Raw genomic sequence first — 14,813 nt, 5'->3', positions numbered from 1 at the left:
ATCTAAAGATCCCCCAGACTGTCGGGACCTGTAGACAGGGTCGCAGTCAGCATGTCTTCTATCTTTTACCTGGTGTTTTTTTTGTTAATATTTTTGTACATGGATTTTTAAAGCCTGCACACCGCCGGGAGTAAAATTCATTGGGGGACCGTTATTTATTCCTAAATCTGTTGACCTGAAAGTAGTTGTGTTTAAACTCACCGAAATGCTGCAATCAGCTCATTTAACATTTACATTTTTTTAAATTTAGAGTATAAACTTACCCCAAGATTCTTAAAACCCCAAATTACACAAAAAAATAAATGAATAAAAAAACACACTGAGAATAAGTGTTAATAATAACCAAAGAATAAGGAAAATAGTGCATGAATGGGATTTAGTGCTATCTTCATTTTTCTTTTCTTTTTTAAAAAACAAAAACAAAACAAAACATTCGAAGTAGAATAACTGCTATTTCCTTCACATCGTAAAAGCTACCAGTCAAATCAAACTGACACAAAAAGGCCTGTGGTGATGAAAGAAGCACTCAGATCCCTTTCCACGAGTAAAAGTACTGATACCGCAGCGTAGAAGTACTCCAATCCGAGTAAAAGTTACGTATTCAGTAAGCATTACTAGCTTAATAGGTATACTCACTGTATCAAAAGCAAAAGTACCCACTATACAGAAATCTAGTTAAGCACAGTTTCCTCCTATTTGCACTTTGGACTTTAGTAAATGGACGTCTTCGCCGTATAAACACGTATCGTTAACTACGGCCCTTAGTAGAGGGAAACCTGTCAATCACTATGTCAGCGGCAATGGTGGCCGCGATGACGGTAATGGCGATCGTCTATCTAACCGCCCGCTCGTCCGCGTTTGCTCCGCCTGTCAGTTGGAGACGGATTAAACGTGACCGCGGTGGCAAAAAAAAAAAAAACGGCGCGCACCAAACAGAGCTGGAACAAGTGAAGTCGAGACGGGGGGGGGAAACTTTGCACGACGGCGGGGGGGGGTCGCAGCCAGAGACGACAGATGCTCAGATGCGAACGGGGGGACATCCGAGGGTCCGTTTCGATACCCCCACCCCCCTTCTCTCTGTGTTAGCCAAACATTCAGTTAGCCAGACAGCAGCAGCCGTGACTGAAGTCCCCTCGGGGCGCAGCCTTAATCCCACCCACGGGGGCAACTTTCCATTTATTAGCCCTGTTAGCATCCCATTACCCCGGGGATTCAAGTCTGTTCTGTGGCACTTCTGCGCACAAACACACGTAAACTCACGCTCGTACCTCTCCCAGTGGCTTCCATTGCCCAGTCTAACCTCGAACTGCAATCTGCGACTCTTTTAGAAGTGAGGCTCCTCTCGTTTCGGTCATTTTTGGAGGAAATGCGCTCATGAAACATACAATAACGGCGCTCTGCCCTAGGCCAGAGATGAAAGCTCAGGTTAAAGTGTCGCCCGGGCAGTGACGCAGAAGTCAAGATGGCTGAAGAAGTCAAGTGTAGCGATCTTGGTAAGACGCTTCCAAGGGAAAACCCGAGTAACCACCGGTCTCGTCCTCTTAAAATCACAGTCAAAGTCAGTTATTTCAGGTTCTTTTCACATACGCCATGTTGAAAATCGGGCTACATTTTTTTTTTTTTTTGTACTTTTTCCCATTTCATGTCAAAAGCGCAGTCACTTGTCCAAAGGAGAGAGCAACGACAAAACAGACTGAACAGGCTCAACATGATCAGCAGCCAATAAAGTTCCTTGCCATAGAGATTTCACCGAATCAAGAACTCGGCCGCTAATCTGCAAATTGCTGAAGTTATCACATGTAGAATTTATTGCGATTGTCATGCTTTTCAAATTACGCTGATAGCACAGGTTGTTAAGTTTTGCGGAAAAACATTCTCGATGCTATCACCAGATGGCGCCACGCTAAGAACTTTTCAAATCCTACAGAGTTGAGATATATTTTTGGCCACTTGGGGGCAGCAGCACAAGCCGTAAACACAGCATTCCCGTATCGTTGCCTTAAAAAGTTGTTTTTGGTGAACGAGGCAACATTAGCATTCATTTGGAGACACGTTTTCGGGCACCTGACAAGTGTAAGACCGATTTTCACTCTCCGTCCAGCTCTGTTTCGGTCTCCGGTAACTCCTAAGGAGAAAAATCTGGCTCTTTAGCCGCTAAACGCGCCACTGTGACCATTACAGTAGCGGAGCATTTAGTCACTAGCTTTGCCTGTCTGCTGTTGGGAGTTGAGCTTTTTTTTATGATAAAACATCATCCTGCTGTGGCTGAAAGCAATGCTAATGAGAGCGGTGAGAGAACCAAAACGATGAGCTCAGAGACACCAAAGCACTGGTCGTAGAGCTACGGGGAGCTGCATAGTCGGGAAATAATTCTCTGGGGGTTCAGAGGATACCGGCTGATGGCGCCTGAGTAAAAACTCTTCAAATCCTACACAAAGACGTTTTAATGGGTGAAAACCAGGCGTAGGGGGAGGTACGCAGATCTTTTACCTAAGCAAAAGGAGTCATGCTACAGTCTGGTAGAAGTGAAGGTCCTGCATTCATAGTGTTACTTAGTAGGTGGCATGAGCATCAACGCATATTTAAAGTACCAATAGTAAAAGTACAAAGAGTAAAAGTATTAGCAAATAGTATAAGTTGTAATTATTGAAACATTGATGACTGTATCATTTTAAATTTGCAGATGGAAATGGTGGGGCTAATTTTAACTGCTTTATATACTGCTGGGTAGCCTGTGCATTCCCCCACGGGATCAATAAAGTCTTATCTCAACCAAAATTAATACATGATAACGATGATTTTTTTTATTTTTTATTTTATATTATTGGTCCGAATCTGCAAGGTTACTGTTAATCAAAGTTATCAAGTAAAACAAGTGGGATAGAAGGTGTAAAATTTACCTCTGAAATGTAGTGGAGTGTAAGTATAAGGTAGCACAAAATGGAAATTACAGTAAATGTACAGTACTGGAGTAAATGCACTTAGTTACTTTGCACTACTGTTGATAAATATACAAAAGTAACAGATGAGTACACCCTTTAAAACAACGCTATACGGTAAGTAAAGCACTCTGGACAGTTTAGAATTTGATCAGTAGTCAGTGATGGATTCATACAATTATTTATTTCACCAGAGTGCCTGTCAAATTTAAAAAAAAATAAATAAATAAAAAAAAACCCGTGTCACTATATCTGTGGAGGAGAATTCACCCCTGACAGGTTAAATCAGCCTTCTGCCATCTGCCATCTGTAAACAAGCAGAGCTGTGCGAATGTGAAGCGAGACGAGGCTGGAAACAAGCATCTAAAAATGTCATCTTGTTTTTATGCTGTGGCTGAAGAGGAACTGTCTCAGGCATCCTGGATGAAGATGCTGAGATGAAGCAGAGAGCCTGGAGCCTTGGGGCGACCAGAGAACCAAAACTACCATCTATTCATCACGTGAACTGTTTACTGTGTTTTTCCCGCAGAGTGTTGACTGGATGAATTCCTCTCGCATAATCCCCCCGGCCTGATGCTTCTTTTCTGGGGATAAGCTGATAACTTCACCCGGGGCTTTCCTCGAGCCCTCGATCACATCCGCGATTATAATGAGATGAGCTGTGAAGCAGAGAGAACAATCATGTGGTTGAATCGTGAGCGGGGTCTAAAAATATCCGTATCTTCGGGCTTGTCGCTGCTGGGAAACATTTTACAGAGAGAAAGGAGCAATTATTTCCACGTTTCCATAACACAATCCAAATTGGTTTTGCTTAATTTTATCATAGGAAGAGCTGCAGGACATGTTGTTCAAATCCTTGAATTGAGAATTATATCTTGCCATTTTCCAGCAAAACAGGTTATTGAGTGCACAGATTTTTCTTAACGCAGGTTTCATTAAGCGGAAATAAATATAACTCTAGCACTAGAACAGTTGTAGTTTAACACTGGAACTCATGAACAGTATATATAAATACAGTGACAGCCACAATTAATGTAAAACTCAGGCAAAACTAATGTTATTAGTAGTATCTGTACTTATTTTTCATAAAAAGACGATGAAAGGTTGCCTTAACATCTGCATAATCTAAATAAATCATATATGTTTATTAATATTTATGATATTTTCTGATTCTGAGCTGCCACAAGATGGCAATACGGCCATGAAATAAGGATCAAGAAATAAACGGTGTTATTTTGCCATTTTTTGACGACATATTTTAAGTAGAAGCGTCAGCTTCCTGGATGAATTATCGTGCTTTTATTTTGTACAGACGCAGAGACATGCGGCTTTGCTATGAGCCGTACTGTGGACGTACAGGCAGTGCTTCAGGCCTTCTCGGTATCCTAGGATACGTAAGTGATGTTGGGGGTGGTTAGTTAAGTTGAGGGGATCAGACGAGTTGGTGTTGAGTTTATCCAGAAAAATGATGATTCATCTGCCGAACACTAGTCCGAGGATTGGATTTATCAAATCGTCCGCAACCTTGAGTTTTCATTAATGACATCACAGGCCTGTTGAAAATGTGGTTTCCTTTTTTTCGGCCGATTTGTTTTAACGGGGCTTTTTTTTTTTTTTATTACAGTGGTTCCTTAATTGAAAGCAAAGCCCTCGAACCGAGTTTGAACAGACACGGGTGTAGTTAATAACATTAATTGCTGCATCACATTGAAATGATCACAGGAGGGGCGCCATCTTTGATGTCACCAGTTTCCACCTGTGCTTTCCCTGCTACGACAAGTCAAAATGTCTGCTGTGGAAAAACGTCTATATAGCAGGACGGCTCAGGGCGTAGAGACACGGAGGAACGCGGACATCGAGGCCTATAATCAGCTGCCCTGTCGTCCAGTGTGATTGTATCTTCCAGCCAGTAAAGGAACAAAGATTGCATCTGTGCATGGTCGTCTTTATTCAATTTCATGTGTCACCGTCACACACAAACTCGTATGTTTTACAACAGTGAACATTCACCTGTGCATCTTCTTCTCAGCCATCCCTTTTAAATCAGTCCTAGTGTACTAGAATATTATTTAGTGTCTAACAAGGGTCCAGTAGCCCGAGAATCAAACTTGGGTGACTCTGGATCCAAAAAAAAAAAATCACAATATATTACCTCCTAATTTTGAAAGAGCATAAAGACTGGCTTTTCCCGGTGAGCACACAGACACTCCATGAAGATTTTTGCAGATGTCCGTCATCGATTGTGTTGAGGGAAAACAAGAACTGCACATAACCGTCATCAGTGTTAGCCAAAATCAAAAGGTATTTTTATGAGTCGGTACAAATTCAGGGGCAAAATAGCTTTTTAGATGTACCTATCTTGAGGTCAACTTTTTCTGTTGTTAATTTGACTGTTCTCCATGATGTATCTGTCCTTTCCTGTCCCGCGGTCTCAAAACAACCAATATCTAGCCGTTATTTCCACAATGCGAGTTGACATTGTCCAGACATTCGGTAACAGAGTGTGCAAGTGTTTAGTTCACCATCCTTTATTGCAGTTTCACCCCTATTTTTTCCCCCCAAAATGACCTAAAGAAGTTTGTACCAGTCTCAGACCACAGATGTGGTGCTCTCCGGATTGATTCGAACCGGCCTGGTGCTCTTCCTCAGGTCCTGCAGCTGTTTGGCCGGCTTGCCCACGCCCTCCTCGAACCTCCGCTCCACCACGGGCAGCACGGTGTCGTGGAGGAAGGTGGCGTTCTGCAGGATGAAGGCCTTCTTCTCGGGATCCTGCTCACAGCGGAGGCTGTAGTCCACGTGCTGCACGGCCACCAGGATGATCTCCCTCAGGCTCTCCAGCAGCACCATGTGCAGCTCGGGGAAGTAGAGTTTCAGGCCTTCCTCCAAGAAGCTCATCATTTGCTTTGTGAAGGCCACGATGGTGTAGCTCAGGTTCACCCAGCAGTCATCCCCGGTGTACTGCTCGAAACTGCCCATGCCACAGCCGCGCATCTCGTCCTGCAGAGGAAAAGACGAGTGATGTTTGTCAAGTACTGTTTCAAGAGATAAAACGCAACAGTGGTCCAAGACGGCTTCTACATGAAAGCTTCATCAGGTGTTGTTATCACGACTCAGTGCCTGCTTGTTTCCAGATAAAAATCCACCGCACACAGGTTGAAATCACTACCTACAGAAATGAACACTGAAGACTTTCAGTCGATTTTTTTTTTTCCCCCCAATCAATCCATTAGTGTTTAGTTTATAAAAATGAGAAACAACCGGGAACAACGCCCATCGCAATTTTCGGGAGTCCAACGTTAACCTCTGTTCTTCTGTTCACTGTTTTCTGCTCTAAACTCGAGCAACATTCAGATCAAAACTCACAAGATTTTAAGGGAAAAGAATCACAGTTCTGGAAACACGGCTGGACTGGGAACAAATCGGATCCAACAGATAAGTTGAGAGAAGACAAAACATGAAAAAAAAAAACCAACAACACAGAAGCCAAACGCACCTTGAGCTTAGCCAGAGCCTCAGGGGTCATAAGGTTCATCCTCCTCCACATCTCCTCGGAGTTTCGGTGCTTGGTGGCTTCGATGATGATGTCCTTGTAGCTCTGCAGGGCCGCCCTGATGTCTTTGACCAGCAGGGACTGCAGGGTGAAGGTCAGGTCCAGGCCGATCTCAGTCAGCTGTTGACAATGTTCCTTAGCCACTTTGACGCACTCTGCCGCCGTCGACAGACTCTCCTTGCTGTCAAACACCTGGCAAAGACGAGAAAAGTCACATTTTTAGGATACTTTTTACATTTCTACTAGAAAAATGATACTTCAGCAAGCCGTCAAATCACATATGGCACCATCTAGCGGCCATGTGTCAGAGTTTCCCATTTTCTGGATTTCGACTCAGTCAAACTACCACTGTGTTGCCTGAAACACACATCTGACCTTGACATTAGCTCAAGCAACATAACTACTAGTGGTTAGCAGCTACTTGTAAACAACTAAATAGAACAAGTAAATTCGCCTACAAGATAATTAGGAATTATAGTCAAGATTAGTTGGTTCAGATGAACTAGTTCTGACAACAGACCTCCAATAGGACCCCCAGAGAGTAGGATCTGTAGGATAAGCACATTCTCTGTGTATGTACCATAGCTAGGGATGGTTTCTTTAATTTTGACTATTTTGAATATTTGCCGTACAAGGTGTTTTTTAGAATGCGAGCTCAAATTCCACCTCTGACTTTCAGGTGATGGATGTTTAGTTGGCAGCTGTCACACATTTCCAGACTCTTAAGATAATATGAAGGCACGGGCATCAGTACTAAATCATCTTTCGTGGCCTCATTTCACAGATTCTAACTCGATCTTCTGCGTCCGCTCCTCCTCCTACCTGTTTGCTGAAGGCGTCCACAAACATCCGCATGGCTGACTTGGACCAGACCACGAAGGCGGAGTAGCAGCCCGTGTTTCCTGCGAAATCCATTTCAAACTCCTTGGCCGTCTCCAGCAAGCCGGTGAAGAAGATGTTGCAGAGTTTGTGGATGTAGAGCAGCGTGGCTCCCTCGATGCGCAGCTGGCGTATGGCTGTCTGGACGGCGGCAGCACGGTTCTTCAGAAACAGCTCACAGGCCTTTGTGGACTGGCCTGCAACAACGCAGAAAACAACGCAAACTGAGTGCCGTTGTGCGATCGAGTGTAGCGATTCAGTCCAGATGTTTCAGAGGATTTATGTAGTAATTTCTAGATTTCGATGTTTTTTTAATCTGTTGGCTAAGTGTCTTGATAATTGACCGTTTTTTTTGGGGGGGGGGGGTAATTAAAATAAATGGGATTTAATGTTCTTCACCAGAATACAGTGAACCTTGCGGTGTGAAGAAGGCTGTGAAAAGACATTATACCATAATTTAGGAAGAAATTAATATTAATAATAAATTCTTATTTTTTTTAAAATACTGTTTTACTAACTTCTTTTTTTCTCGGGGTATTTGGACTCACAGCCCCAGTATTTCGAAAATCTGTTGTGTGTCTCTTTGCCTTTGTTGAATTCATTTGTACTTTCCATCGGCACGTTCCTACGCTGCATTCCGCACATCCCGGAGATATACTTTACCAGAATGTTGTAACACTCGAATTGCGCGTTGAGTTTGGTCCAAATCATCTAATGTATCTCCTACACTTGTGTGCAGAGGGGTCGTACGAACATGATTCAATCTAAGATGTACTGTCCAGTCTACTAAATCATCGTGTCAAATATCAAAGTTTCATTACATCTGGCAAATAAAAAAATACTATCAGAACCCACTAATCGTTAAGTGATGATGTGCTTTACAACAGATGACTTGAGAAACTATTCCGACAGTATAAAAAAAAAAGAAAAAAGAGGAGTGTAGGAGGACGTCAATGTTTATGTTCTTAAAGCTCCAGAAAAAGTTCTAATGAGTTCTACTCCTGACTCAAGTTAAAACGATTAGTTTGTGGACTGACACAAAACAAACCCCGAAAACAATTTTGATAACTGATTATTACGGAATTTTCCCTCCAAAAACGGCAAACATTCAGTCGTTTCAGCTTCTCAGTTGTGAGGATTTGCCACTTTTCTTCATCCTAACAGCGAACTGAGCGTCTTTTGGTTTTGGGGCCGTCGGCGGCCATTTTTTCACTGGACAATATTAATATAAAGAAAATGCAAAATTACTGCAAATAATATGGGTGAGGGAAGTGGATGAGTAACGCTCCACTCCCTCAACAACTAGTGTCAAGGTGCAGTTGAACCGGGCAGCTCCTATATTGAACGGTGAGGTGTAACTGCTGAAAAACAAAGAAGGACCTAGTCTGATCAGCTGGGACACAGCCCGCCGGGTGGCTTTAGGTCCTCCCCGAAGCGAGCGATCTGGAGACAACTCGAACACCAGGACCTCTGTCAGCTGCCGCACACGCTCGTCCACCTTCGCCCGGAGCTCTTTGACCCTCTGTGTGACCGGCTGGTCCCTGAGATACTCGTTGAGCTTGTCCAGCAGGTCCACAGCGCCCTCAAAGTCTCTCTGGGCGATGCAGACGTCCAGATCCTCCGGCAGCTCCTGGATCCACTCGAGGCTGAGGTCCACGCACTCTTCGGCGTCAGCTGGCTCGTCATCGTCCTGTTCGAAAGGATTGGTGGACACTTCAGGTCTAACAGGAGAAGTAGGGGCCTCCTCCTCTTTCTCGTGCCTGTCCTTGGTGACTTTGTTCTTCTTGGTTTCGTCCAGGATCTCCAGCCACTCCTTCTTGATTTTGCTGTTCTCCGCCTGGAAGATGCGGCTGTCCGGGAACATGAGGATCTTGAACATGTCCTTCATGGGAGGGTTGTCTTTTACGTTGACCACGGCAAAGCTCTCCAGGTCGTACAAGGCGTTGTATTTATACTTCACAGTGCCTCTACGGTTCGGCAGCCAGGTGGCGATCAACAGGCAGTCATTCATGAGGAACGCGTGCACCTTCTGGATGGGGGACATGTTGTCCACATCGAACTCCACCAGGTCGCCGTTGTAGACAAGGTGCCTCCCGGGGGTGTCCATAATGTTTTTGCCCCCCTCCACTTTCTCCAGCAGGGAGGTGAGCGTCCTCTGCTTCAGCTCCTCCGTTTCTTTGGGGAAAGCAGCCTGCATCTCCTTGGAGGTCTCGTCCTTGTCAGTGGACAGCAAGGCCTGAGTGATGCTCTCCATGATGCTCTTCTGCTCTGTCAGGATGTGGCTCAGCTGGTACATTTCACTCTCCAGGTAGGAGATCTCTTTGGCCGTCTCGATGAACTGCCTGTAGTTCTTGTAGACATTTTTCTTCAGGTTTTGAGCCGTTTCGTCGGCCAGGTTTTGGATCTTTTGACGATGCTCCTGCAGATCTCTGTCGCCGTCGGACTGCTGCGACAGCTGCTTGACGTAATTTTGCGGGTCGAAGTTGGGCGATTCGAGCAGTTTCCGCAGTCGGTTTCCCGTTTCCGACATCTTCTGTCGTGTGTGCGATCACCTATTGAGACTAAATGTTTACAAGCTGGGGACGAATGTGGACAGAAGGAGAGTTCGTCCGGGCTCCTCGGCTCATTTCCGCTTGCAACCCAAACAGGAAGCTGTAAACTGGTTGACACCCTGGAACGTCACGGGATTCAGAAAAAAAAAAAGATGGTCAACAAATCGCGTAATTTTTTTTTTTTTTTTTTTTTAATATTTGTCCGTTCATACAAACCAAGATCATTCTTGCATAACATCACTTGAAATACAAACTTCATCTGTCGGATTAATTTTCACGAATTTAAACAATAGCCTACAACAGAAAAAAAACCACGGGTGGATTTTTAGACTGGCCATCGACATGAGATGAAGAAGACTACACGTCCCAGCCTTCATTGCTTCGGGTTCCAGCAACGCCCACCGCTTCGTCAAGCTCGCGAGAATTATTCACGTTCTTATTCTTTTTTTTTTATAAGCCTATTATATGTGTTTTTAATGTAAAGTGGAAAAATAGTAACTATTATTTGCCACTAGCGCAATATAAGTATAAAGTGGTATAAAATGTAAATACTCAAGTAAAGTAGCCCAAAACTATACTTAAGTACTGTACTTAAATAAATGTACTTAACTACGTTCCACCACTGCACAATTTTCTTCGGAAGTTTTATTCTGAAATCCTTAACGGAAATGAGTTGCATTGTGATCAACCGACCAGAGCAACCGTTGGCGGCAGTTAGCTAACGTCTCCGTCCGACGTGTACACATGGCGCATTTTTCGGTGGAATCGGGACATAGGAGCAGCCTATTTCTGCCGATGGTGGATGTCACAGAAGCTTGTTAAGGCCGGCTAACTTGGGTTACCTCCGCCGCCCCCTTCTGTTGTAATGGATGAGGATTTTCTGCTCGCCGTTCAGCTGCAGGAGCAGTTTGACAGCGAGTACGAGACCTCGTCCTTTTCTTCGACCTGTTTCGGGGACAGCGGCTTCGGGCAAAGCAGTAAGAAGCGAAAAGTGGAGGTGGCCGCTGGAAGCGGCGGCGAGGTTGTTCCCCACCGGAAGCCGGCTCCCCGGCCCGAGAGGCCGCTGTCCATCGTGGACGAGTCCTGGGAGACGCTGGACCCCAACCCCGATGCCAGAGCCATGTTTCTGGAGTTCAATGACATGTTCTTCTGGGGGAAACTCAGCGGTGTCGAGGTTAAGTGGAGCCCCAGGATGACACTGTGAGTCACCCGTTACGCTGTAGCTTCTTGTGTTGACACGGCTGTTCTGCTAAAATCCCACTGGCATCTGAACGCGGTAAAATGGCCTGATTTTTGTATGGGGTTTGGTGTGATCGTAGGCGATTGGGGAATGTGCTGCAGTTTCAGTTTACCCAATAAACCAGTGCTGCTGGTCTGCAAGCGTTCTGTCCAGTGGGCTTAATGAAAATGTATTCAGTGTCTCCTGCCCTTTCCCCCAGGTGTGCTGGTGTGTGTTCCTACGAGGGCCGAGGTGGACTGTGTTCGATCAGACTCAGTGAGCCCCTGCTGAAGCTGAGACCGAGGAAGGACCTGGTTGAGGTGAGGTGCATAGTTACACCGATCTAGTATCTTACCAGATTCCTCTCTAACAACTGTTGTTTAAATATTTCAATTTGCAGTAAAGAGAATAACCGAAACAGTAATCCCCCTGTCAAAAGGGGAAAAATGAGCAAATGACACTCAAAACAGACAACATAAGGCTCTACCACTTGTATTTTCTTTACACTAGTAAAACAGTTTATTATGAAGCTTTAAATGTATACAATTACTTTACTAATAGCAGGATTGGAGGTTAAATAACACAACATTCAGAACACATAAAGAGGTAAAGAAACATTGAAGGTTAGATATTAAAGAACACATCCAAAATAGTTCTTATACACAATAGTAACTCTTCCTCTGATTGTCAGATATGTCAGGAGACATTTTCCCTCAGACCCCAAATCCTGGCTGTGAATTTGTGTTAGTGTGTGAGATTCAATCTGGAATGCTAATAAAGAATACGTGAGCTCAGACTGATATTTACAGGTGAATTGTTTTGTTTTTTTTGTTTTTTTTCCCCCCCAGACTCTCCTCCATGAAATGATTCACGCGCTCCTGTTTGTGACCCAGAACAACCGAGACAGAGACGGGCACGGACCCGAGTTCTGCAAACACATGAGCCGGATCAACAAGGCCAGTGGGACGAATATTACCGTAGGTACATCTTATGTTACAGATTTTAAACATGTAGCCAATATCTTTTCAATTTGAAACCGCGATCTTAACAATAAAGTAAGTCTGAAACTTCCCCCTTCGCCCCGTCCCCTTGTCAGGTCTACCACAGCTTCCATGATGAGGTTGACGTGTACCGGCAGCACTGGTGGCGATGCAACGGGCCCTGCCAGAACCGCAAGCCCTACTTTGGCTACGTGAAGAGGGCCATGAACCGGGCTCCGTCGTCTTTGGACCCTTGGTGGGAGGACCACCAGAGGAAGTGTGGCGGGACGTACACCAAGGTCAAGGAGCCTGAGGGATACGGCAAAAAAGGCAAGAGGGATGGCAAAAAGCACGGGAAGGCCTCAGATATGACGGCCTCGGGAAATGGCAAGCCTTCAAGTACAACTGCAGGTAATACGCCTGGACCTCCTCTGTGTATTCAGCTGTAATAGACTGTGTGTTTTCCAAATAACGTCAACTGTGTGTTACCGAAGACAAAACAAGTCGGTTGGCACTTTTGATAAATAAATATGACCACGGTCATCGTTTATCTCGGTGACAAACGCATCATATTCCCTGTGGTTATCTCACGATAAAAGCCGCCCCGTTTGGTGAAGGTTAACTGCTTTGACATGAAGCAGCAGCCGTAGTAAAATGTTCAGTTTGCACTGGCAGTAGTTTAACACAGGTCTGATTCTGCTGCAGTGAACGGCGAGGCTGTTATCACGTTTTCTCTTCGTGTTTTACACACTGTGTTTTTCGCTCGTGGTCTTTTTTTACATTTGGTTAAGGAAAATCCTTTTGCAACCTATTAGAATCGTTTATTTGCATTTCAAAGAAAATGTGTTGCATGACTAATTTGTACCATTTTCGTCCCCCAGGTTCTGGCTCACAGGATATAAGGAATATTATCCCATTTAGTGGCAAAGGCTTCCTACTCGGAGGCAAGCCACAGTCCTCCACGTCTTCCTCCCCATCTCGCAAACCACCAGTGGCTGTTGTGAAACCACCTCCGTCCAGCCCCATCTCCCCTCCCATGAAACTCTTCACCCCTTCATCCCCGGCTAAAACTCTCGCCTCTCCTGTCCGCTCTGGCCCGGATAACCCCGGGACCTCCAGTGCCCTTCCCTCCGTCAGGCCAGCAGCCTCCACGGGGCAGAGGCCACCCATAAAGAGGTCTGTCAGTAACACTAGGGTTTTTGTCAACATCAACGGTTCGCCGGTTAGAATCCCTAGACCTCACAGTAGCAGCAGTAGCCAGGGAACAGAGAAGATAAAGCAAAGGTTGATTCAAGACCTCTTCAAAAGCACCGGCGTCAGGAAATCAGCGGGCCAGTCCTCTTTCTCAAATACAGAGACTCAAAGAGATTCACTGACATCACCCATGAGTGCTACCTCTGCCTCTTCCTTCTTTCCTAAACAAGAAAGCTCTTCCTCTCCCACCGCACCTGAGCCTGGTCCTGGCAAATCCAGCCATTCTAAGTATCCGTCTGCAGTTCCGAACAAAGGAAGCCCCGCTAGACCAATGCAGTCAGAATATTTCAATCATTCCAACAGTGACGGTACATTAGGAGTTGCTGGTGGGGGTCAGACCTCGAGGAAGAGGACGTGGGACGACCGCAGCAGCTCCGCCAGCATCTCCGACTTCTTCCAGAAAACACTAGGCAGCGATTCAGCAGCATCCAGGGCGGCGATAAAGACCAAAACGCCCGCAGTGCAGCAGAGAACTGTCACCGCCACCTCCTCCTCTGCGTCTTCTCCTCCCTCCTCCGCGGGAGTGCACGGCTTTACCTCCTCCTCTTCCACTTCCTCTGCGCTGATGGTCAGCTGTCCTGTGTGCCAAGCAAAGGTGCAGGAGTCAAAGATCAACGAGCACCTTGATTCCTGCCTCTCCTGAACAGGGAGGAATAAAACCAACTTCCAAAAAAGTCAGCAGATGTGTCAGGGAATTTGCTGTGTTGATATTGGCTAGTTAGCGATATTACATCCCTTTTTCTAAAGACTGGTCAGATGTTTTTACCACCAGATTGGATTTTTATTCTCTGGGCTTGTCAGTGTTACCTTACTGTAATAATAATAATAATTCTTCTATCACGAGTGCCTGTCTGACAGCCCGTGCCTTACCATGCCAAGAGAAGAGCGGGATTTAACAGATAATGTAAGTTCACTGATTTTTTTTTTTCATTTTCATCAGGTAAAACAAAACAAAAGAAACAGAATTCCAGTAAATTCTGTAAATTCCACCTCAGATCTGCATCTGCTGCCCTTCAGACAGCAGGAGACACCAACTGACCTCTGCTGATCTGTGGGAATCGGATTTCACGCTCGCAAGCTATTTATTTCTAGTCCTCTTCACAGTGACGCTGCACCCATCTGCGGGGTCAGGCAGTGCCAGGGTGTCTGATTGTAAATCACTGGTTTTACTAATGAACTTCATCAGTCAGATCTACAGTAGAAAATATGAGGATGGTTTAAATGCTTTTTTTGACTTTTAGTATTTTTTAGGAAACGTCTATGTCACAAAATGCCAATTTTACTGCTAAAAACATCTGAATTTTATATGTGTTGCGTCTGTTTTAAAGGAAATTGCCAAATGTGTTTGGGTTTTATTGTCAAATAAACCGTTTTACCATTCTGTTTACCTGAATATTTTGTATGGAGTTGAAATTATGTATCTAACAAGTAGTCAACACA

The 14,813-nt window shown here is 44.9% G+C and overlaps 2 protein-coding genes across 4 annotated transcripts; one reads left to right on the top strand and one right to left on the bottom strand.

Annotated features, from left to right (window-relative positions):
* Positions 1-2,833: 2,833 nt before the first annotated feature.
* exoc8 (exocyst complex component 8) lies at positions 2,834-10,875 on the bottom strand. Of its 3 annotated transcripts, none has more exons than XM_040125141.1 (6): positions 10,763-10,875; positions 8,749-10,039; positions 7,312-7,565; positions 6,433-6,681; positions 5,524-5,936; positions 2,834-3,674 (listed from the first exon to the last, which is right to left on the bottom strand). In XM_040125141.1, exons 2-5 carry the CDS (start codon positions 9,896-9,898, stop codon positions 5,529-5,531), a joined length of 2,061 nt encoding a protein of 686 aa, XP_039981075.1. In that variant the 5' UTR covers positions 9,899-10,039; positions 10,763-10,875; the 3' UTR covers positions 2,834-3,674; positions 5,524-5,528. The 3 variants fall into 3 exon arrangements, with proteins under 3 accessions (XP_039981075.1, XP_039981074.1, XP_039981073.1); XM_040125140.1 differs by having other exon boundaries at positions 2,834-3,598; XM_040125139.1 differs by lacking the exon at positions 2,834-3,674 and having other exon boundaries at positions 4,852-5,936.
* Positions 10,565-14,520, top strand: sprtn (SprT-like N-terminal domain). Its single transcript, XM_040125142.1, has 5 exons — positions 10,565-11,120; positions 11,360-11,459; positions 11,988-12,116; positions 12,236-12,530; positions 13,001-14,520. Exons 1-5 carry the CDS (start codon positions 10,786-10,788, stop codon positions 14,014-14,016), a joined length of 1,875 nt encoding a protein of 624 aa, XP_039981076.1. The 5' UTR covers positions 10,565-10,785; the 3' UTR covers positions 14,017-14,520.
* Positions 14,521-14,813: the final 293 nt, after the last annotated feature.

Source organism: Xiphias gladius, chromosome 4 (genome assembly GCF_016859285.1).
Source record: "Xiphias gladius isolate SHS-SW01 ecotype Sanya breed wild chromosome 4, ASM1685928v1, whole genome shotgun sequence".
Classification (NCBI taxonomy): domain Eukaryota; kingdom Metazoa; phylum Chordata; class Actinopteri; order Istiophoriformes; family Xiphiidae; genus Xiphias; species Xiphias gladius.
This window is presented reverse-complemented; position numbering and strand designations above follow the sequence as displayed.

Excerpts from the sequence above, each read along its gene's own strand:
- sprtn (XM_040125142.1), top strand. The coding sequence starts at position 10,786 with ATGGATGAGGATTTTCTGCTCGCCGTTCAGCTGCAGGAGCAGTTTGAC. Across the intron at positions 11,460-11,987 it reads CGAGGAAGGACCTGGTTGAG|ACTCTCCTCCATGAAATGAT; the intron begins GTGAGGTGCATA and ends TTTCCCCCCCAG. Across the intron at positions 12,117-12,235 it reads CCAGTGGGACGAATATTACC|GTCTACCACAGCTTCCATGA; the intron begins GTAGGTACATCT and ends TCCCCTTGTCAG.
- exoc8 (XM_040125141.1), bottom strand. The coding sequence starts at position 9,898 with ATGTCGGAAACGGGAAACCGACTGCGGAAACTGCTCGAATCGCCCAAC. Across the intron at positions 6,682-7,311 it reads TGGACGCCTTCAGCAAACAG|GTGTTTGACAGCAAGGAGAG; the intron begins GTAGGAGGAGGA and ends CGTCTTTGCCAG. Across the intron at positions 5,937-6,432 it reads AGGCTCTGGCTAAGCTCAAG|GACGAGATGCGCGGCTGTGG; the intron begins GTGCGTTTGGCT and ends TTTCCTCTGCAG.